Source organism: Acanthaster planci, linkage group LG05, assembly GCF_054643075.1.
Source record: "Acanthaster planci isolate LZ-2023a linkage group LG05, COTS_SCS, whole genome shotgun sequence".
NCBI classification, from domain to species: domain Eukaryota; kingdom Metazoa; phylum Echinodermata; class Asteroidea; order Valvatida; family Acanthasteridae; genus Acanthaster; species Acanthaster planci.
In genome coordinates this window covers 4,436,247-4,456,826 of record NC_141781.1, presented here as the reverse complement: position 1 = coordinate 4,456,826, position 20,580 = coordinate 4,436,247, and the positions used below count along the sequence as shown (strand labels likewise).

Genomic DNA, 20,580 nt, shown 5'->3' with positions numbered 1-20,580 from the left:
ACGTGGGTGAACCAGAGAAAATATGGCGACTTGTACAATCTGTGGGCGTCCAGCCACGGCTAGGCTGAAAACTGTATTGGCATGTCTGAGTTTGATCACTGAATTGGTGGGGTTAGGTTTGCTTGACACCAACTCAGTCCACAGAAGGCTAATTAGGTGACAAGACTGCCATCCAAACAGGAAGTAATATTAATGATGAAATGCGTGATACCACGTCAAGTCACAGTAATATTTAAAGGTTTACATGTAAATGTTGGCTCAGTTTACGGATGGAAATATCACACTCCATTTATAAGTAGCCTCCCATGCTGAAACGCAGCATAACGCAACCCAAGTAAATGCAAAAACACACTGAATGGCAATCTGTCTTGAACACCACGGTAATTGCACATGCCTCTAACAGTGGAGTTGTCACCACATCAAAGTTGACTTGTTCTACTTAATGGACGACTTAGTACATGTAAATGGTGGAGTGGTCCCAACGGTCGAGTTGTCTCACGCTCAAGTTAAAGGATTGTCCCAATTCAAGCAGGTAAATCGTCCAGTTGTCTGACATTCAACCAACTGATGACTGCGAGAATGATACTTCATGTAATAAAATAACCCAGTGCCATCTACACAATTTACAACAGCACAACTGAACTCAGAAGCAAAAACGAAAACCAAATAAATAAACATGATAAAAGACACAAGAAATACAAATTAATAGAATAATACACACACACATAGGCCTACATTCGTCATGTTTGTCAACGGCATTAAGGAAAGGCCTATTCGAATTTATTTCAAATAAATAGTAGTTCCATTCAGGCCTAACAAGAATGAGAATACATGATGTGAGCCCTAAGAACACAAACTACTTAACTACATGTAGCTAGGCTAGGCCTAGTTCGACGCGGCCGCACAGGCCTACCTACTTACCGCAACTGTAGAACATTTCGAGCGATGATATTGTTGTTTTCTGGTTCGCCTCCAATATTTACAACCACAACGTCACCATTTTTATGATGTAAAACAAAACCTCTTTCGGATGACACATAATAGAAGTTCAGTATGTCCTCAGGTTTGATTGAATTCGTGAGTTTTTGTAACGAAACAGCAAAGCTTGGTGTTGACACAGCCATCTTTTGTAAATGAAACATGCAACAGTCGTTCACTAGTACTGCACTAGAGGTAGCCCTGTGCCTACGTGACTGTACCCAGACGTCTAATATAATAATTGAACAAAGAGTTTATTAGTCAGTGACCTGTCAGGTGCGCAAGTTTGGAAATGCTGTTTTCTCCTGATGATGCATTGATGGTGCATTGCCGGTGGTGTTGGTTGTGACTGCTGTGAATTTGTAGGAAAGGTGACATTGCTTCTGCCACATTATTCGGAAACAGGTTCAGGTGAAATTTTGTTGAGTAATTGCATGCTGTGTTAGGAATCACGTGTACATTATTTTCCCTCCTTCCTCCATGCTTTGACCCAACACTACCATGATGACCAAAAGCAGGGGACATGAGGGGAAGAATTCCACACATCTGCACATGCAGCAGAATAATAGCCATGGCCATAGCCTAACTTCCCTTATCGCAAATACTGTGTGGGTGATTTTGCACAATGGTAAGAAAGGAATTGTGGGAAGGAAAAAGGAGCAAACATTGAACCTTTTGCCTTCCCACAAAGCCTTTCTACCATTATACAAAATTCTTAGAACTGTTGGGCTCAGAGAGGCAGAATTCAGAATGATTGAGAAAATCCTGATTTTGCCGTCCATCCTGTTTTGCATCCTGCTGGTTAGCATCCCCCAAAGCTAGCTACATTGTACCTTACTGCATTTTGATTACATCACGAAGCTCTATTTCATAGCTCCATGGTTATACGTGTGGCACTGTGCCAATTCTTAGCATACGTGTATTCCGTTATTCGATTAATCATCAAATATTCAATGTCTGTTTTGAAATCAAATATTCGGAGGGAAAAAATAAATAAAATAAAAAAGAAATTTGGTAAATAAAGTGCACAGTAATTATGCTATTTCAAGGTACTGTGAGTAAACTTAAAGGTATGTGAAGATGAATGCATTTTGCGTATTCCATCAAAGCTTTCTTGTTTACTTTTTGTAGAAATGTTTGTTTCACCTATTGTTGGAATTTGGTACATCAGAATATTGGAATATTCTATCAAATGAAAGGACAAATATTTGAATATTCAATTATTTGATTGAATGGAAGGTCAAATACTTGAATATTCAAGTATTTGAACTGACTCAGCCCTGCGGTTGTGCTGGTCTTTATTACTTGGAATGCCGTGACCAAAAATCAAAGCAACCAAGTCCAACGATAACAACAGAAGCAATAACATTGCTCTCAACCATCGCTCTCTTTTCTCAAGTTCAGGTGTAACATTCTTTGAGGTCCAGTGAAATGGGGGACCAAGCTGGACCCTCAGAGAGGTACATGGATGAGCCGGGTTTCACTGTGTCACCCTTGCTACATGTGGGCGACTTTTTGAAGGAGTGTGAAAAAGTGTTGGGATCGGAAGAGGCCATGCTTCCAGCGAGGATCCCGAAATCCAACTGGGAGATGGCTGAGATGATTGGAACGGAAGAGGAGGTTGTTGACGAGCTGGAAAAAGTTTGTAGGTCAGTCCTTAGTTCCAAAATGTTGGAGTATATTACTAAATTGGAATGATGACTTCACCTTATTCTATGAAAGGAAACAATGTCTATATCTAAGTTTTAACTTTTTTGTTTCAATCAGTTTTGTGAAATTGCTTGCTTAATCTCGATTCACCTACAAAACTCTTCACATAGTGAAAATATTAGCTTTTTTCCAGAAAATTGCTCATCAAATTTTCTCTGTCCTGTTAACAAACAATCTTGGGTATTTTTTGGTTTGACAGTGTAGAAATGTTGCATTGCCCAGCGGAGGATGACTGTCCACTTAATGAAGGATCTCTAGGCACACCACAAGGCATACCAGCAGGAGTTGAACACCTCAAGACATTACAGTAAGCTACAGTGATGACCAGGACTGAATTTCACAGCAATCCGCTATGCACATTTTCGTCCTGAGCACAAATCAGTTGAGAATCACTTGCAGCAGGTGTATGCATGGTGTACAATTTTGGCCATTGACTTTTTTCTATATTTTGCTGAGCAAATATTTTCCCTGCTTAGCAGAATTCTGCATTGGCAGCTATTTGAAATAGGACCAAGTTATTTAAGCAAAAGACACGCCAGTCAGTTTGTATACCTGTAGCTTACAACCATCCTGTGGATGCCGAGGTTCCAAACCAACATACATAGTCTTACGCCTTAACCCCAACAGCCACGTATATTGTTTGGCTTACAGTGCTCAGTACAACAAAATACTAGTAGCAGTCTGAGCCTGAGGGACCTAGCGCTACAAATGAGTACTTGTGGCTAGGGCACCCTCCATTGTTACTGGTACAGAGAACAATAAAATCGTGCATTCATAGTGCCAGACCATTGTATGGTACACTGTCTTATGTATTTTATTTCATGGCTTCAAAGAACAATAAGGTCATGTACTCATATAAGCGACAGTGTTGAATGCTACATTTTACTACTTAGTAGTACTTTGTAATATTCAGGGCTGTTAGGGTTAAAAAGGCAGGAGTTTGAGTGGTCGATGCTGCCCTGCATAGACAGGTTGTTTATGAAGCATTCTATTACTGTGTACAGCTTGCGTTTCGTACCCCTGCCTGTTCCCATATGTCAGCAACCTTTAGGAAGCACACTCCAGTATTGATTATTGTGTAGTTGTGAAGGAAAAATGTTGCAAATGAATATAAACATGTAACTTGGGACTTCAGTTCAAGCCATGTGATGAGTAACAGCACTGTCAAAGCTCTCAGGAATAAGTATGTCGTCGACCTTCACTGAGAGGTACGACATAGGACTTTTCTTTGTGCATTCACAGAAATTTTCATTTTGATGGCCAGATTAATTGTTCTGCCTCCCCAGATTACGACACAAAAAATATAGGAAAGTGGAGAAGCGATTTCGAAGGACAGACGTGCACCTAGTAAGTCAGGGGCACATTTGAATTTTATCCCCCCCCTCAAGGTTTTCTTGTTTAAAACATACTGTGCTGGCTTGATTGGTGTATCCACCATTCTGAGCTCCAGTGTTTTCCTCAAATGTGACCGACTCTAGAAAAATGGGTACTAAGTCGCGAGATTGAGGTTATGAGTTTTTGATATGACTGGATTGAGTACATCACAAGCTACAATTTGATGTATGAATGATCCCTGCAGTGCGCTGGGTTCCAGAGATACATAGACATTTGCATATCTACATTTTCAGATTCAATAAAAACACTTTTCGAGGAAAAGCTCATAAAGTGTAGCGCTTGGAAACACAATTCTATATAGAATTTCCTACTGATTGATAAATTTTTCATCTTTATTCATCAGTATCCATGTTTGTAGTCACAAATTCTGAAGATGTAAACAATATAGAAGCTATTAAAGGAAAGAACACAAAATTGCATTTTTGCAGAAATTTTGCCCTCTCTAAATAGAACAGGCCATTACATGTTGTGGCATTGCGTGACTTAATACCCTTTTGTGCAGAGTGGGTCACAAATATCAGGACAATTTTTGGTGCCATCCCACAGCTCCATGGTGCCATCCTATGTCAGCAAAAATAACTGTGACTTGACTTGAAGACTGTATCAGACGGCATGTCCAAACTAAAGTGGCTGTGGCTAGTGACTTGAAGACTGCATCAGACTGCATGTCCAAAATGAAGTGGCTGTGGCTAGTGATAGCACATGGGTCATGGGAAGTGGTTGTAGCCAGTAGCCAGAGGCTTGCATAGACAAGAGTGTTATTTCAAGTTGTGAACAACTCAATGGGATAACGCTGTTATTTACTTGCCTCGTAGGACAACCGGACAGGGACGTCCACATTCTCAAACCAGGTCATGAAATTCAGTACCACTCTTATATGGTCATGTAGTTGTCAGTTTCTGTTTAAATCTATTTTATTCTGTTTGTTTATGAGAAAACCTAAAGCACTATTTTAATACAGAGTTTCAGTGATATCCTAAATTTGTCTTTTGTTAAAAATCTTGGCTCATGACACTCTTGCCTTTTAGTTTCCCCCAAACCGGTTACCCATTTTTGTTCTGTTTTGCTTCTCATTTCCTTCAAGGAATGTTACAGTGCCTACATTGACCAAGAGGAGGAAGTCTGTGTGAAGAAACCAATGACCATCCTCTCTGTCACATTGTTCAGAGCATCACAATCCATCCATGTAAGCAGCTCTAAACACTTATCCTCATTGGGCTTCAGTTTCACACTGAGTCCATATTGCAAAAAGGTGATATGTCAGTGTCACTTTACAGTTTACTGGAGTATTCAATAATAAATTGAGATAACTGTGATCAGTAATACAAAATGGTAATAATCACGCATAATCTGAACCCTTAAGATCTTCATGCCGTGAAGTGTGTTTAAGTTGTTGCCTTTTTGCCACTGTGGATGTTATAGCCCCAACCCATCTAGATTTTTCAAACTCCTTTGAGATATATTTTCCAGGATTCAGGGCAGTTTACCCTAGTTAGATTTAGGCCTATTTTTACGTTGGGCTTGATTCCTCAGGAAAAGTTATAGGTTTGAAGACATGTACCCTTGGTTCTTGCACAGTGGAGGATTTTCAAGGATTCGGGAATATTCCTAGAATGAATGCCAAAGGATTGAGGATTAAAAACTCTACAAGATCTTGCAAGGATGGGCTGGAGTTAAGACGTTTGTCCTTTAATCATTTATAAATATTCCGCAAGAGTAAAATACCTGGTCCCCAATTCTTCCCAAAAGCATCTGAAAAATGTCTACAGACCCACTTTCATTGACCGAGAGCTGCTAGTCTTGGCGGACCAGAAGCTTACGGCACTGAGGGACAAGATCATCTGTGCAGCCGACATGTCAGTGGCGTCGGGCGAGTACAGTCAGGTCCCTGACGCCCCCCAGGATGTCAAGCAGCAGGACGTGTACAAGTCCTCATACTTCCTGATCGAGGACACCTTCTACAATGACCGCCGAGATCCCCTCAGCCGAGATTTGAGCCAGTATGTAGTTTGGTTATCATGTCAACATGCCCTCACAGCAGGGCCACATGTCAGGTGGTCGCAAATCAGAAAAGCCTGGAATCGGTAACAAGAAATATACAATACATTACAGTCTCGGAAGTTTGGATTACAAAGTGATAAATGAATAAAAAAAATGGAGTCTGCACTGTCTTCGATTGTTAACTTGTTTACATCTCTTGTTGATTTAACTGACATTATATGTGAAATTAAGAAGTGTGTCCTTTGGCAAAAGTAGCCATGGTTGGGTAAAAACACTGGCCATTTATATCCTACCACCACAACTGGACAGCTGTTGTACACTACGTGCCTTGTAGCTCTGCACGGTGAAGGACCGATGGAAGAAAGCTTGCCCATTCATTGGGTTCAAAAGACTGAGTTATGGAACTGAACAGTAAGAGATTTAACTGACATTGAAAGAGGTCTGGGCAGGACTGCACCAAAGCAAAACAGCCGTTATTGGAATTCACTGCATTTGGGCTGGTAACCTTATGCTGACCAATTTTTCTTTGTTCAGCAAACTCCTTTGCCCAGCTCCACTTTCCACTGGGCCCCAGATTATTGGAAGGATTGGTTATTTGACTTCTTCTTCAAAGGCTGCATAATGAGAATTCTGCACTGAAGTACAATTTTGCAGATGCCCTTGGACTGTGTGAAGACAATACAGCAATGTACTGCTTAACCCTCACAGTGATTCCTCAGTCCTCATGCACAGATGTGGATGCACAGTACAAAGATTGAACCCCCCTGCTAAGATTGTCTTGCACAGTGCTTTTAAATAGTGACTAGGAGCCTAGACATTTTTTTTCTTGGATTGCTTTTTTCCCCAGGGTCGTCACAGACTGGATGAAACCCAAGAAGACCACGTATTCCAAGTCCATGGACGATGTGACATTTAATGACCTGGACATCAGGCTAGGCTATCCCTACTTGTACTGCCATGTGGGGAACTGCCAACACATCATGGTGTTCACCGATCTCAGGTAACGGAAACCTGAGATTTGTTGTGTGTGCCTTTCCTTTTTTGTAATCTCAGTTTTGTTCAACCACAGTTTCTCAGAGAAGCATTGTGATTTCTCAGATGTTATAATGCCTAGGCCTGTTATATTGTCTGTGCATGTCAATGAAGCATAGTCTCGTAATCGTCTCGTGCATGGTTTTTTGCCAGGAAGCATACAGAATTCACTTGAAAAAGAAAAGAAAAATGATTTAAGTGAGAGAATCAGTTGCTGAATCTTTAAAAACTAATCCCTTCTCAGCATTCTTGCAAGCAGCTTTTAAATCTCTTAAATTACCACTTTGCGAGAAAAAAGTGACACATTTTGTGGGTCTTAAATTTTCAGGAATCATCATTTAGCATGTAAGTTACTTGTATACCTTCTTCCATTCAAGAAAATCTTATAGGAAAATTTTTATGTGAAAAAAGGGTGAAGCTACTCTCGTAATCAAAGAGAACATGTCCAAAAATCTCAAGAAGCAACTTTTCGATAGAAACTTTGTCCTTTTTCCTGTCCAGATTGCTCACTAACACTGATATTCAAGACCTCAGCAAATACCCAGTACTGATACACAAACCTTACTGGAAACGCATCCTCTGCACCTGTTGCAACATTTATACTGCCAAGTGAGTATTTCCATTTTTTTTGTGCTAGACAGATTGGTTAAATTTCAAATGTAATTCTCAGTTTGGGGAAGCTTAGTGTTTGGGTGTACGAGGATTCAGTAATTTCCGAAGATTAGAACTAGCAGGCAAACCAACAAGTTATGTCCGTACAGATTGGCTCCTTCCTCTTTTTTCCTTTTAAAGTCTAGAATATACAAAAGGGACTGGGAACCAGTCTGTTTTCAGGAACTTCAACCCTTGGTTTTGAGGCCATAAATTAAATTATTTCGTTTTGGTTTGGCCACCGAAGAATACTAAGTATTATTCAACCGGGAATGATGCTGAAGCCCACAAGCGGGGGTTTGCAAAATGGCCATCTGTTGGACAAATAGTCCAGTTGACCATTATTGGAGTTTCTCTTTATTTCCTTGTCTTATATTGGGCAGATGGAAAACAGTGGGGGACAGCTTCTCCAGCATCGATCCCAGTTTCTTCTGCGAGAAGTGCTTCAGGATGCTCCACTATGACAAGGAGGGTAACAAACTGGGTTCCTTCACCGCCTACCCCTTTGTTGACCCTAGCATCTTCAGCTAGCCGGACAGTGTCTGTTGGCAGGAGAGAGGCAGCCTTGAGATATGCACAGGAACTGTTGAGGGCATGGCTCGCTCATTGCCTTGACTCTGGTGATGACATCTGCAAACTCATTTGCACGTCACAGGTGCGCAAATGATGCATTTAACCCCTTCACGGCGGGATTATTTTGACCGCGACTGCTGGGCTGTGGCATGCCATGAATGGAGGTCTTTGTCCAGCAGCAGGCCCCATTGAACCAGCAGCTGCATGGTGAATAGACTGTATGTGTGGTATGCACTAATCCTCACACAATGGTGCGGTAGTAGCAGTCCTCCATAGCGAAGGGGTTAAGAGGTTACAACCGAATGTACACACAGTTGGCATATTCGGTGTCAAGTATGTACTAAGTCTTACATATGTTATCTGCACATAGCTTCAAGCAAGTCACAAACTATTCAAATGAACTAAGACCAGGACTTTGCAGCTGTTCATTGCACTTAACCTGTAACCAGGGTTGTGGTAGAGGTTATGTGTTACTGGCGTCTCCATGATGTGTCGGCTGTTTTTGTTATTTGAATTTAGTAACAATGAATGCACAAAAGGTTTACTCGAGCATATCCAAGTGATAAAAAAACATTGCCCTCCGAGGACGTTTTAACACAAAATCTCTGATAAGTCATGTAATTTTGCCTCTGCTTGCCTTACCCATTCGCACACGGTAACAACTATTGAGTTCGCTGTGTTGTTTTCTGATTGAGAATTGACACGAGGGTGCCAACTCATTACTCTCATGATGCTGAACTTACTAGAACTAAAGTCACTTGGAGTTGCATGCTGTGGTCAGCAACACCTGAGCTTATTTACATGAGGTGGATAATGCAGTATGACAAGTTGGTATCACAAACTGAAGTGTGTGTAAATGTGTCAGATTCTGCAGTTGACGAAACAATGTACATATAAAAACTTCAAGGTAGGTTCGATTTGACGTGAAAGAAGCAGCTTCATGGGCAGAATTTAAACTTGTGCCAGATGTTTCGTTTTGCATTTGTTACAAACGACGACAGAATTTTTATATAATCAAAGACAAGGAAAAGTTGAAAGAGTTTTGTTTGCTTTGTGTTTAATTTACACGTTACAGCTACGACTTACTTGTATTTACATATTGATGAAAAAGGTCGTACAGAGTAAAAAAAGAATTTCACAAAGAGTGGTTTAGTTTCAGCTACCTGTATGTCAATAATTTATCGAGTTAAGCAATTAATCGCCACACCTTAAAGGACGCAAGTCGGAAATTTGAATTTTTCCCCCATCAAGGTTATGCGCAGTAATACAAAAGCATTTTTTTAAAAAGTGGATTGGTTTCAGCTACACGTATCTAAACTTCAATTCCTGTCTTCAGTACAACAGTGACGAACTCTCATCAATAATGGAGAGCTGAATATCTTGGTTTTACCCTCGCCCTAGAGGTGTCAATTCACTGAATTTAATATGTCGGGGCACAACCTACTTTTGGCAACACGGGGGAGAATACAATCGCCTTCAACTCTGGTGTTAACATAAACACTTTCATAATACCTTCATGATTCTGAGCTAGCCCAATTGCATCTAAATGCATTCAAAACCTGCGATTTTCTTAAGTCTGAATCTTTGAGAAGGTGCACAACTTCCTTCAGAAACCAACCTTCTTTGCAAAGCAGTAATTGGTCCTTTACACAACTAGCAAGACGACACTTCTCCATCACAAACATGGCGTCATTTACAAACTGTGCATTTGCAAAAGGAGAATAAAAATTCTTGAGGCTACTTCTGAAGATGGTATAAAGTATTTAAGACGAAGGAGGATATTTCCCAACTCTGAAATTCAGTTTCTAGGAGTACAATGATTAAAAAATTTACAAATCTGTACAAAGATTAGAAATGAAATGCAAAGATTTGCCAATCTCCTTTCCAAAGGGACATGTTCAAGTCTGATGTTTTGCTCGAGTTGACTGGTGTGTACAATGGCCAAAAAAAAGACACCTCCCTGTGACAAATTAGCAACCTCAATCATTGTAGAGTGAATGTGATTGCTCATTTTCATCCACATTTCAGAATTGACAGTAATTTTGGATCAAAGTCCTAGCCAAATCGGTAAAAAAGGGAAAGCTTGAATCCATACCAGTGAAAAGTTCAAGTTCTGACTTCAATTTAAACAACAGCCCCTTCTGGAGTTGTTTTTTTTTGGGGGGGGAGCTTGAAGCCATGTTTTAAATTTGGGCTTCATCTCCTACTCTGGCCTCAATTTTGGCTTTAAATTAATTTTCAACATTTCAGGAACACAGTAAAAAATCTCCAAACTTTGTTCCTACATTAGACTATTGAACATTTCTGCAACAAAAAATAAAGAAACTGCATTGAAACAGGTGGCTTTCTTTTGGAAAACAAAGTTCAGGAAAATAAAAGGCAAGAAGCCACATCCTGAGATGATGCTGGGATTCGGAAACATCCCATACCTGGACCTACACCTGGGCCTGGCAAGACTGTTCCCATCATCCAAGAATGGCATCATTAGGGTATTAAAAAGTGGGCTAAATTCCCGATCCTCAAGGCTATAGTCAGGCTCAGTCAGGCTTGGATTAGTTGCGGGATTTAGATCTACTTTCCTCCCTCTGAACTTTCTGAACAGACTTCGACACTGTAGGGACTTTTTCGTTGACCTTCGACCAGGAAGGAATTAGCCCCATTCAATACGACCCCAGCAAAGCTGTATACAGCAACATAGATTCACTTGTCACCAGCACCTAACAGGGTGAAGGAAAGGGCTTTATGCCCTCCACTGAAACGTGTAAAGTACAGGTGTTACAGAGCCTTGTGGGTAATTGACTACCTTAGTGTAAGTCCATTCTGTGCACGTTTCATGGTGAACAAGAAACGGTTGACCCCGATTACTGCTCACATTAATTTATGAGGAGTTGAAGAAATTGTGTCGCGCAGGCCGACGAAAGCAGGTGGGGATGAATGAACAGCACCGACTCCATCAATCGCATCTTCAGAGGGCCTTGCGGTGGTACTCTGGTGGCGCCGTCTCGTAGTCGCTGGTGCTGAAGAGGGTGGAGGAGTTCTTGTGCAGGTACTTCATGAAGTCTTGCAGGTGGGTCAGGAGAAGCTGCACGCTCTTCTCGTCCAGCGGGGTGTAGGCCAACAGACTGCCCAGCTTCACTGCAACCAGAGAGCCACATCAAAACTGGTGTGTGTAACCACCATAACTTCATGACCAGGGGCAAATTTCGTAGAGCTGTTTAAGCACAAAATTTGCTTAAGCATGAAAAACTTGCTTAAAGAACAAAGGTTACCAGCTCAAACTCTATCTGATTGTCATTCTAACCATAGAGAAAGGACAACCAAAGACACCTCAATGGAGTTTTGGCTGGTTACCTGAATTATCAAGCCAGGTTTTCTCGTGCTTTAACAAATTTTGTGCTTGAGCAGCTCTATGAAATTGGACCCAGATCTCACAAAACATGTCTTAATGAAGCCCATTTTTTCCGTAAGCTGTGTTTTGGTAGAGATTGCTTTGATGACTTGTCACTCATTTTTTAGGATGGGACTCAAATGTACAATGTCCCAGTACATCAGGCACTTCTGTGGTATTTAATAAGGCTTGGATATTTACTGCTATGATTAAGGTCCATTTCTAGATCGGTTCCCATATTCTCCCCTTTACAAAATAATGGAAGGGCAGGGAGCCTCACAAAGTATAAGACAAGGCTGCAATTTGGGAAAAAACTCAGGGTTTTTCTCGATCCTTGACCTCCTCTTAAGTTCCTCAGTTTCAAATGCCTATTTTGTAGAATCCAGTGGCCAGATGTTAAAACGTTAGCCTCAATATTATTAGATGTGTCTGCATCAGAAAATGAAGCTTTGTGGATCTTCAAGGGTCTCAACCCCAGTGACTACATCTCTAAAAACTGAAGCCTGGAGATAAAAGACAGAGAGGAAGCCCAGATGTAGAAAAACCCTTCGGATCTTCCAGTCTGCATTCCAGGGCAGGTTGGATCAGCGACCATTTACGGACCACTGGTCGATTCTCCCTGGTAATCAGTGCACATAATATATCCTGAGTACCGGGTGAAATCGACCAATGGTTGACTAGCTGTCACCGATAAAACTTCCAACAATCTATCATGGTCATAAGCCATTAGGTCTCTTTACCGAATAATCTGAGAAAGTGGTGCGCCCCGTAGATTTTACTCAGAGGTTCATCAGGTCTACTTGCTAGGATCTGTGCAAGTAAATCAAACAATAAAAATATGAGACTCACTTTTTCAAATACTGAGACCTGTACACTATAGTGAAGCTTAATCTTTTATACCACGTAAAGGCCACTCATAGATGGATTAGTGATTCAAGACAAGTATCTGCAAATTCACCAAAAAAAATGTCATTTCAACTAAACTAAATTTCACTGTGGATGTTTCATCATATTAAAGTGATTTCTCATTCTCAAGAAGCATGAAAGACGTTGAAATACACCACGTTGAAATACACCATTTTAGTCTATCCCACTCGTGGAAAAGTACCACATGACTCGACTGAAGTTCATTACAAGGAACTTGGCCTCACGTTATGTAAACCTAGAGCTCCAGCATTTTTATGTGGTACGTTCAGTGTTGTCGTTAAGACCATCACAAGACCAGTCACAACTGACAGGATGAACAGTGACAGAGGAATGCTGTTGTTGCCTTTCGTTCGAATAGCTTGTGACTTGAGTTCAGAATGGAGGTCTTGAGATGCTCTTGTGGGGTCTTGTGATAATCATGAGGGGTCCAATGACAATCTTGAGGAGACTTGATGACAACAATGGGTATATTACGCTCCACAGGCTCGAAGTATTAACATGATCAGGGTTTGTTTCGTGACCTTTACCTAGCTCCAATCTCACTTGTGTGTATGCGTGCTGGCACACTTCTAGTGCAGAATATGCAGAAGTCTGTTGCCGACAACGGGATAGTCCTCAACGGGGCAGGTAGCACCACCAGCCTGGAGTGCACTGAGCTACAAGCAGTGCATTCTAACCTCAACAATTGTCAATGCAGAGGTATGCTGCCATGTGCCAGGGGCCAGGCGAACAAATGTTCCAACAACAACATTCTCAAGAGGGGAAGGGGGGAAGGGAGGGGGGATTTCGATGTCTCACCTCGGCGTACTGAGGTCTCTCATATTTATACAACAGCTGTGTGCCCAGCATGACGTTAAAGTACTCCCTCAAGCCCTGGGTTACCTCCACAATGGCACTCTCTCTGGAGGGAACGTCAAATAGGTAACGTTAGAACCGATGAGAAACAAACAATTGAGTTATCCATTTCAAATACATTTTGAGTTGAAATTCTGCATCATGTCGGGCAAATTTTCAAAATGTCTCCGGTTGAATCAGAACTAAATTTGTCTCAAAATGACCGGGAAATGCTTGAAGGCACCAAACTTAACGGTACACAATTGTTCTGAATGATATTTTCATGATGCAAATTCATTTTCACTGCTGAACTCTTCTCCTTACACTTTCATATAATTATCTTGGGATGCTTTAAGGCCACGTTTGAACCCAACACAACACACAGAGTCATCAGTCTTGTCAACTGATGAGCATGTGATTGAACCCAACACTTCATTTATTCAACATAATTGTTAAATGTGCACCTGAACCTAGAGATCAATGTACTGCCATCTATGTGAGGCTGAAAAGAGAACTTGGCTAAGTAACATCTATATCTTGATATTTGAGTCCAACAACTACATGTACACAAACTGTGAATGTCTACACTTACTTGGATGGTGTGATATCTTTCTTTGACTTCTTGTGCTTGACGTAGTCATCCAGGATCGAGTCCACAGTATTCTTGGCAGGTAAATGAAGCAACTGCAGGCCACAAAAAGGACAAAGGGGTGGATAACAAGGGGAAAATGGCCCAGGGGAATAGGTTAAGGGCAACAAAGTGAAAGGTGTAAGTTTAACTGATTTCCTTTAACAAAGTATGAAGTGGTTTATCCAATCTATGATGACAGCTACAGCTAGGAATTAACACATATTATCTATATACCCTGTGAACAGACATACATGAATAAACAAAATTAATCTTCACCCTTCACAAAAACCTTTTTTAAGGGGAAAAATGAGAAAGCTTCAAAAGGACAACCCTTTCTTACCATCTTCTGTCTTGTGATGAGGTCCCAGTCGTCCACCAAGATCGGCTTCAGCTCGTCATGAATCTTGACCTTGATCTCCACCTTGTTCACAAAAGATTCCTCCTGAAATCAATTATTGACTTCTTTTCTCTACTGCAAATTCAGTTTGGCTGCAGAGGGGCAGCACTGCTTGGACATAACAGATTTTGAAAATGTTCCGATCCATCTTCTCAAATTCGACCGTTTTTTTCTTTGTTCGCGAGCCTTATTACTGTGTTGCATCAGGCCTTGTGGTTCGCTTCGAACAGTTCCTAACGATAAACGCTTCACATCATCAAAAATAGGACATTTAATGAATTGAGTTTCAGTTATATCCTTACTGACAAACACTCAAAGTTGGCAGGGTAAGGAGTGAGCTCTGGCTTGGCCAACTATCAGGCCCTTAGTATCATTCATTTCTACTGACCAATAAATCAATCTGTCAATCAATATCTCCATCAGTGTCTAGTAATCAACTGATACACTATCATCTGTTATATAATGCCTTGATTAATCAAACATTAATCTTTAACCACCCAATCACTAATCATCTGATCAATACATTATATATTGATTACAGACTTACGTTCTCCACAGTGGCATCAACCCGTGCCCTTTTCTTCCTGGGTGGCTCTGGTGTTGGTGTGCTACTGACAGACTCCACGGCAGTTGCGGCTGGAAACAAAAATCAGAGCCCAGCAATCAGTAACCATCGATGAATAGAAACTAGCAATGAAGTCCAGAGTTACAGAAACTGACCTCCAGGATACGGCTGGACACATCTGCCAGTGCAGAGACTTCAAAACCATTGAAGTATCCTCTGTGCAGTACACAATGCCTGATAAAACCCTGTACATGTACAATCTTTTGTTGATAAGGCTAGTGTGAGCAGTTTAATGCACTTCCACATTACACTTCATTTCACATGTACCATCTGGTCCCTCAAAACACCTATCACAGTTAATAAACACTTCAAAACCCTGCACAGGATATTTTACAATTAACCCCATCCTGCCCAAAAATGTGTAGATAGCTTTAAAGGATCAATTGTATCATGGTCTCAGGCCAGATCTTCAGTTGTTTAAGCTCAACCATGGGTCAGTGTAGACCTGGATTACACTTAAAACCATCTTCACTGCTCATGGATATATTTTGCACTGCCTCAAAACACAGACAGTTGTTTTCTGAGGACTTTGAAGGAATGAGGCAATGGTTACATCTCCAAGGAGCACAGTCAAGAAATAACGGGATTTTGGAGGATCGAGGCTGTATCCAATGTTTAAACAGACGGTTGAAGGATTATACAGGACCGAGGTTGAATGCTTGGAAAAAAGACCCAGGAAGGGGATTCACAGCACATTCACCACAGGGGGAGAGGGGTGGCATACCTGTCTCAGTTTTGGTCCTCTTAGTGGGAGGTTTCTCTGCCGAGGGCGTTGGGGCTCGCTCCCTTTCCTTCTCTCTGTCTTTCTCCTTCTCTTTATCCACCTCCTTGGGCTTGTCTGACTTCTTCTGGGCTCGAGCTCGCTTGGCTTTTCTACAAATAAAATCACAATCAGTTTGGAATGGATTGAGCTCTTCTGAGGGTATGTGATAAAATCTCTGATCTGCAGACTTCACCCCCCCCGTTAAAATGGCGTTTGACCTCAATGACCCATCCCAAAAATCTACACCGAGAAAACAATTCTTTTTGCGCTTGTTTTTCTCTGTGTAAGAGATATCTGAATAATAACTAGGGATGGATTTTTGTTTTTCAATTAAAACAATTCAGTTCTAATGTCAAAACTGACAGGTAAATTTTGTTCTGTCCATTTTCGATTGCAAAAGGAAAAACTGGCTGTCAACAGATATGAAGTCTCCTGCCGTGTCACTCAAACTTCAGCCTGTGCGCTTGTTTACAAGTATAAAACGAACCAGGCGTGGAAACACTTGCAGAAATTTACAGCCACAGCAGAAGCCCTGCTACTGTGACTTATCCCCCTTGACAGTGTTCGCATCTTTTGAATCTTCCACAATCCAGGCAAATTTTGAAGGATCCAAAATGACGAAGATCAATGTACCCCCCTGCGTATGACGTCACGTTAGAGGACGTTTCTTTCTTCCTCTAGGATAGGCTCGAGTAAACCTTTTGTGCATTCACTGCAATTCATTTAAAACAGTAAAGAATAGCCTCTGACTCCGCCTTAACGCGAGGGGTCTACAGCAAAGATCGTATAGCGCTGCGAAGCGGCGCAAGATGGTGAACTTCACCGTGAATACACGTGAAACATTGTAATCGCATAGGCGCCATTTAAGCAAGCAATACACCTGCGCAATGCACATTAATGCACAGGCGCTGCGGCAGCCACATGCACCTGGTGAGCCTGCGCCCAAGCATTACCGTAAACTGTGCTGGCGTATCGCTTGCTCAAATGGCGCCCATGGTAGTTACATCTTTTGGGCAGAGTTATCCATCTTGCGCCTTTGGCACTATACGATCTTTGGTCTACAGTGACCTTTCTACTCACGCTTGATGGGCCTGGAAAAGTTCTTTTTGTTTCTGTAGGTTGGCTTCGTTGAATTTGAGCGCTCGACTCTCTGGAACCCATTCGTCCCAGCTGATGCATAAAAGTAAAGAAATTCATGTCAACACCTCCAGGAATTAGACCATCGGCAATATCAGACTTAGGGAACAGGATAGCATTGTTACACTATCCAAACAATAACAGCAGCAAATATTGCACAAGGATGCATTGATTTTTGCCTTATCTTCAACAAATTTCTCCATGGGACCATTGTTTTTCCCCATAAAAATAAAACAGAACCTTATACATATGCCTCAGTGAAAAGGAAGCATCATTATTTTCACAGTAAAAAATACAGAAAGGATATGTATACTCACTTTTTATTCCAGCCATTATAATGAATGTAGTACTTGACTGTTTTATCTTTGACCACTGCTTTTACACACTGAATAAAAAAATGTAAACACATAAATGAGCTCTTAGCACCAACAGTATGCACTGATACAGAAGTTTTTTACAGAAAAATTTAATAACTTGTATTTATTCTTAATATCTATGGATGCAAAACTACACTGGACAGCAAAAGAAACTTGCCACTTCTGTCAAAGCCCACACATAAAAATTCACTTCATAGAAATAAACAATTTTTGTACAATTTTTGAAACTTGCCTTTGACAGAAGTGGCAAGTTTCTTTTGCTGTCCAGTGTATTTACTTACTTTTGCTTCATACAGCAGTGGTCCATGAAAACAAAGAACTCTCTCCCCTTATGATAAATAAGAAATAAAAAACTTCAAGATGATGAAACTATCAACCCATCTACTAAACAGCATTATCTAACAGGCCTAGGTGAGGGAAGATGGTGGAAAAGATGAATGGCAGTCAGAGAGAACAGAAGAAACAAATTCCAAAAGTGGTGCAACATGAACACGATGTGCCTGATGAGGTAAGCTGCCTTGGTTCCATGTGACATATCCTTTACCACTTGACCACACTGTCACTCTGTCATTGTGATAATTTTTGTTCAGGCCTGTGGTGTCGGCCACGAGCACTGGATCATCTAGATCTGCCAGTTGTGTTATGGTGCCCTCTCACAACTTGTTATCCGGCTCCCTTAGCAGTAGAGATGCACATCACAACTTGGGGACTGTCCTTGTATTTGGAGAAGTCCCTTTATTTGGGGACAAAACCAGTCCCTGGAAAGAGAGAATGTCCCTCTAAATGGGGACAAATTTTTTTTCAAGTGGGCATGGGGATCCTACCCTTGCCCTGGGGATCCTTCTAATGCCTTAATTGGATTCAGCAGAAGAAAACACCAAGGCTGCTGTTTAAAAAAAAATTCTACCATTTACTTCTCCGATTACAAGCAGGAGTCTGTAATGGAACCTAAAGGGTGGGGAAAGACTGCATCCAAACAATTTTCTGAAAATCAATTCTTTATGATAACAGACATTTAATCACGCAACATTGCACAAAATTCATAAAAACAATTTAAATAACTAAATAAGAATGGAAAATATGAGAGAAAAAATCGAAAATAGCATGTGGATATTTTTGACCTAAGCACACTTGGGAAAAAATGTCCCCTTTTAAGGAGACATTCTCTCTTTTAGGGGACTGGTTTTTTGGTCCCAAAATAAGGGGACTTCTCCAAATACACAGGGACAGTCCCCAAGTAGTGATGTGCGCCTCTACTGCTTAGGCGCCGCCATCTTTTCCTCTTATGTGTTGTCGTTACATTAAAGTTGTTACTCTCGTTCCTTAACCACTTGCTGCCGGTTGAAATTTGAAGTTGCAAAACATAAAACCGGGTGATTTTCAAGATTTTCCATTTTTAAAATTGTTCAAAAAATCATAGCTTCATTTTATACTGACGTTTACACCCACAAGAGTGACTGTCTGGTGACTACTCTAATCTGACAGACAACATCTATTGAAGCCCGAGTATTTCAGCCAGGCCTGCCGCCTTGTAAAAAGAGCCCAGATTGTGTGATGTTATGTAATTTTCTTTTGTTCCAAAAACTGGCACAGTGCACTACTGGGTCTTTTCAACAGGGGCCAGATTAGTGTGCAGCGGTATGTATCGCTCATCCCTGGAGTGCTGGATTGCTTTTGTCCCCGGTGGTAATCCGCTCGTGCTGAAAGCCTGAAAACAGTGATGTAATCTCTCAAAATAATGACGGATTTCCTCCACTATTGACAACTGAAAAAATATTGGCAATTCCCAGCAGCTCGGTCTTTTGTTCCAAGTGCAATCTTTTGTTACAAGGCCAGCTCTTTTGTCCGGTTTCGGGCCCTGGTTTTGTGTATAAAGCCTAGTGCCCGAAATGGGGCTCCCAAGCAGCATGTGCTGAAGTCTAGTGTTTGGCTGCGATTCATTCGTACAGTTAGGAGCACCTTTATTTCATGTAAGCCAATTTCCCATTTCATCGCCATGTTGCACGAGTAAGTGGAAAAAGCTAAAAGGGAACGAATTTTCAACAACACTAACAATCACGAGCATACATTTAACAAACGTTTCACAACATCGTTGTCATGAATTTGTTCCCCTCAGTTTTAGTCTTCTGAGCTTGCGCACATGAAATGTGAAAAAGGCTTTGTGGTAATGATCATGATTATGTGGGTGCCTTGCTGGCTGTTTAATGCAACAATGCAGTCCAAAGTCATGGCAAAATATACACATCACCTGTCATGCCTGTTCACTATCCTGACTACGTTCATCATGTTCATTCTGCAGTCATAAAGGTACGCCCCAAATACAGCATCAGCCCCAACTAAACCTGTCCCAACTAGATTGCTGTAGTTGGGCCGGCCTAACTACAGCACAGAGGTCCAGTGTGCATGCACCCAGCATGTTCCAAAGTCATATTGTTTACAAATACAATGTTATGTCATAGATTAACATGATTAACCCCTTCACGCTGGGTTTCTTTTGACCGTGACTGCTGATGCTGGGCTGTTGTATGCCCAGTATGCAAGCGCTGTCCAGCAGCAGGCCCCATTGAACCAGCAGCTGCATGGTAATAGACTATATGTGTGGTATGCACTAATCCTCACACAAAGCCGCGGCTGTGGACGCCTCCCGACATGAAGGGGTTAAGTGCCATATTTTGCCAAGTGCCAAGTGTGAGAAGCATAAAAATGCCATACACTTGAAAAAGATTGATAAATTTTCAACAGAAATTGGTCGACAATAGTTAGGCCAGCCCAACAGCAGCACTGCAGTTGGGACTGTCCCAGCTATAGTTGGGACAGACGCTATAGTTGGGGCGTAACAATGACCTCCATGCACTGACAAATCTATGATAATGTTATAAACATGTCCGACACGCATGGCAATACCACTGGTAGGCCTAAATTATGATCAAATGCTTTTTCAGCTTTTCGGTAAATAATGAAACATAAAATTTACGCCTATCACAAAGCCACATCAAAGTAGTATTGATTCATAGTTCGTGCCGGAAGAATGTCAAATAAACACCAAACAGTAAATTAAAACCAAACAGACCTTCAGCAAACTTTGTCTTGGGTGGCGCCATGTTTGAAATTTTACTGTCTCTCTCAATACTTCAAAAAATAATCTCAAGTACTTAGAGTAA

At 41.2% G+C, this 20,580-nt stretch overlaps 3 protein-coding genes and 1 long non-coding RNA gene across 13 annotated transcripts in view; 2 read left to right on the top strand and 2 right to left on the bottom strand.

Annotated features, from left to right (window-relative positions):
• Window positions 1-1,134, bottom strand: part of LOC110986787 (spatacsin-like) — a 40,549-nt gene extending 39,415 nt beyond the window's left edge. For both annotated transcript variants that reach the window (XM_022248990.2, XM_022248992.2), the window contains exon 1: window positions 922-1,134. In XM_022248990.2, coding sequence (XP_022104682.2) covers window positions 922-1,124 — 203 coding nt within the window. In that variant the 5' untranslated portion in view covers window positions 1,125-1,134. The remainder of the gene's footprint in view (window positions 1-921) is intronic.
• Window positions 1,135-1,233: 99 nt separating this feature from the next.
• Window positions 1,234-9,184, top strand: snapc3 (small nuclear RNA activating complex polypeptide 3). 8 transcript variants are annotated; one of them, XM_022249047.2, is made up of 9 exons: window positions 1,234-1,349; window positions 2,383-2,627; window positions 2,888-2,995; window positions 3,975-4,035; window positions 5,168-5,269; window positions 5,833-6,083; window positions 6,932-7,084; window positions 7,618-7,725; window positions 8,151-9,184. In XM_022249047.2, the coding sequence occupies exons 2-9, from the start codon at window positions 2,410-2,412 to the stop codon at window positions 8,296-8,298; spliced, it is 1,149 nt and encodes a 382-aa protein (XP_022104739.1). In that variant the 5' UTR covers window positions 1,234-1,349; window positions 2,383-2,409; the 3' UTR covers window positions 8,299-9,184. The 8 variants fall into 8 exon arrangements, with proteins under 8 accessions (XP_022104739.1, XP_022104736.1, XP_022104740.1 ...); XM_022249044.2 differs by having other exon boundaries at window positions 1,238-1,389; XM_022249048.2 differs by having other exon boundaries at window positions 1,240-1,383.
• Window positions 9,185-9,191: 7 nt separating this feature from the next.
• On the top strand, window positions 9,192-9,484 carry LOC147799028 (uncharacterized). Its single transcript, XR_015425295.1, has 2 exons — window positions 9,192-9,251; window positions 9,289-9,484. It is a non-coding gene; the product is annotated as an uncharacterized LOC147799028 (long non-coding RNA).
• On the bottom strand, window positions 9,381-20,559 carry LOC110986801 (mortality factor 4-like protein 1). Of its 2 annotated transcripts, none has more exons than XM_022249010.2 (11): window positions 20,490-20,559; window positions 17,701-17,747; window positions 17,360-17,427; window positions 16,986-17,075; window positions 15,867-16,015; window positions 15,065-15,153; window positions 14,461-14,562; window positions 14,082-14,173; window positions 13,454-13,556; window positions 12,469-12,538; window positions 9,381-11,475 (listed from the first exon to the last, which is right to left on the bottom strand). In XM_022249010.2, exons 1-11 carry the CDS (start codon window positions 20,518-20,520, stop codon window positions 11,306-11,308), a joined length of 1,011 nt encoding a protein of 336 aa, XP_022104702.1. In that variant the 5' UTR covers window positions 20,521-20,559; the 3' UTR covers window positions 9,381-11,305. The 2 variants fall into 2 exon arrangements, with proteins under 2 accessions (XP_022104702.1, XP_022104703.1); XM_022249011.2 differs by having other exon boundaries at window positions 14,461-14,541.
• Window positions 20,560-20,580: the final 21 nt, after the last annotated feature.

What these genes read in the sequence shown, in the direction of transcription:
- snapc3 (XM_022249047.2), top strand. Translation starts at nt 2,410, where the DNA reads ATGGGGGACCAAGCTGGACCCTCAGAGAGGTACATGGATGAGCCGGGT. An exon ending in GAACACCTCAAGACATTACA is followed by an intron (nt 2,996 to 3,974) that starts GTAAGCTACAGT and finishes CTGCCTCCCCAG; the next exon opens with ATTACGACACAAAAAATATA. An exon ending in GAAGGACAGACGTGCACCTA is followed by an intron (nt 4,036 to 5,167) that starts GTAAGTCAGGGG and finishes ATTTCCTTCAAG; the next exon opens with GAATGTTACAGTGCCTACAT.
- LOC110986801 (XM_022249010.2), bottom strand. Translation starts at nt 20,520, where the DNA reads ATGGCGCCACCCAAGACAAAGTTTGCTGAAG. An exon ending in CACTGCTGTATGAAGCAAAA is followed by an intron (nt 17,428 to 17,700) that starts GTAAGTAAATAC and finishes TTTTTTATTCAG; the next exon opens with TGTGTAAAAGCAGTGGTCAA. An exon ending in TATAATGGCTGGAATAAAAA is followed by an intron (nt 17,076 to 17,359) that starts GTGAGTATACAT and finishes TTTATGCATCAG; the next exon opens with CTGGGACGAATGGGTTCCAG.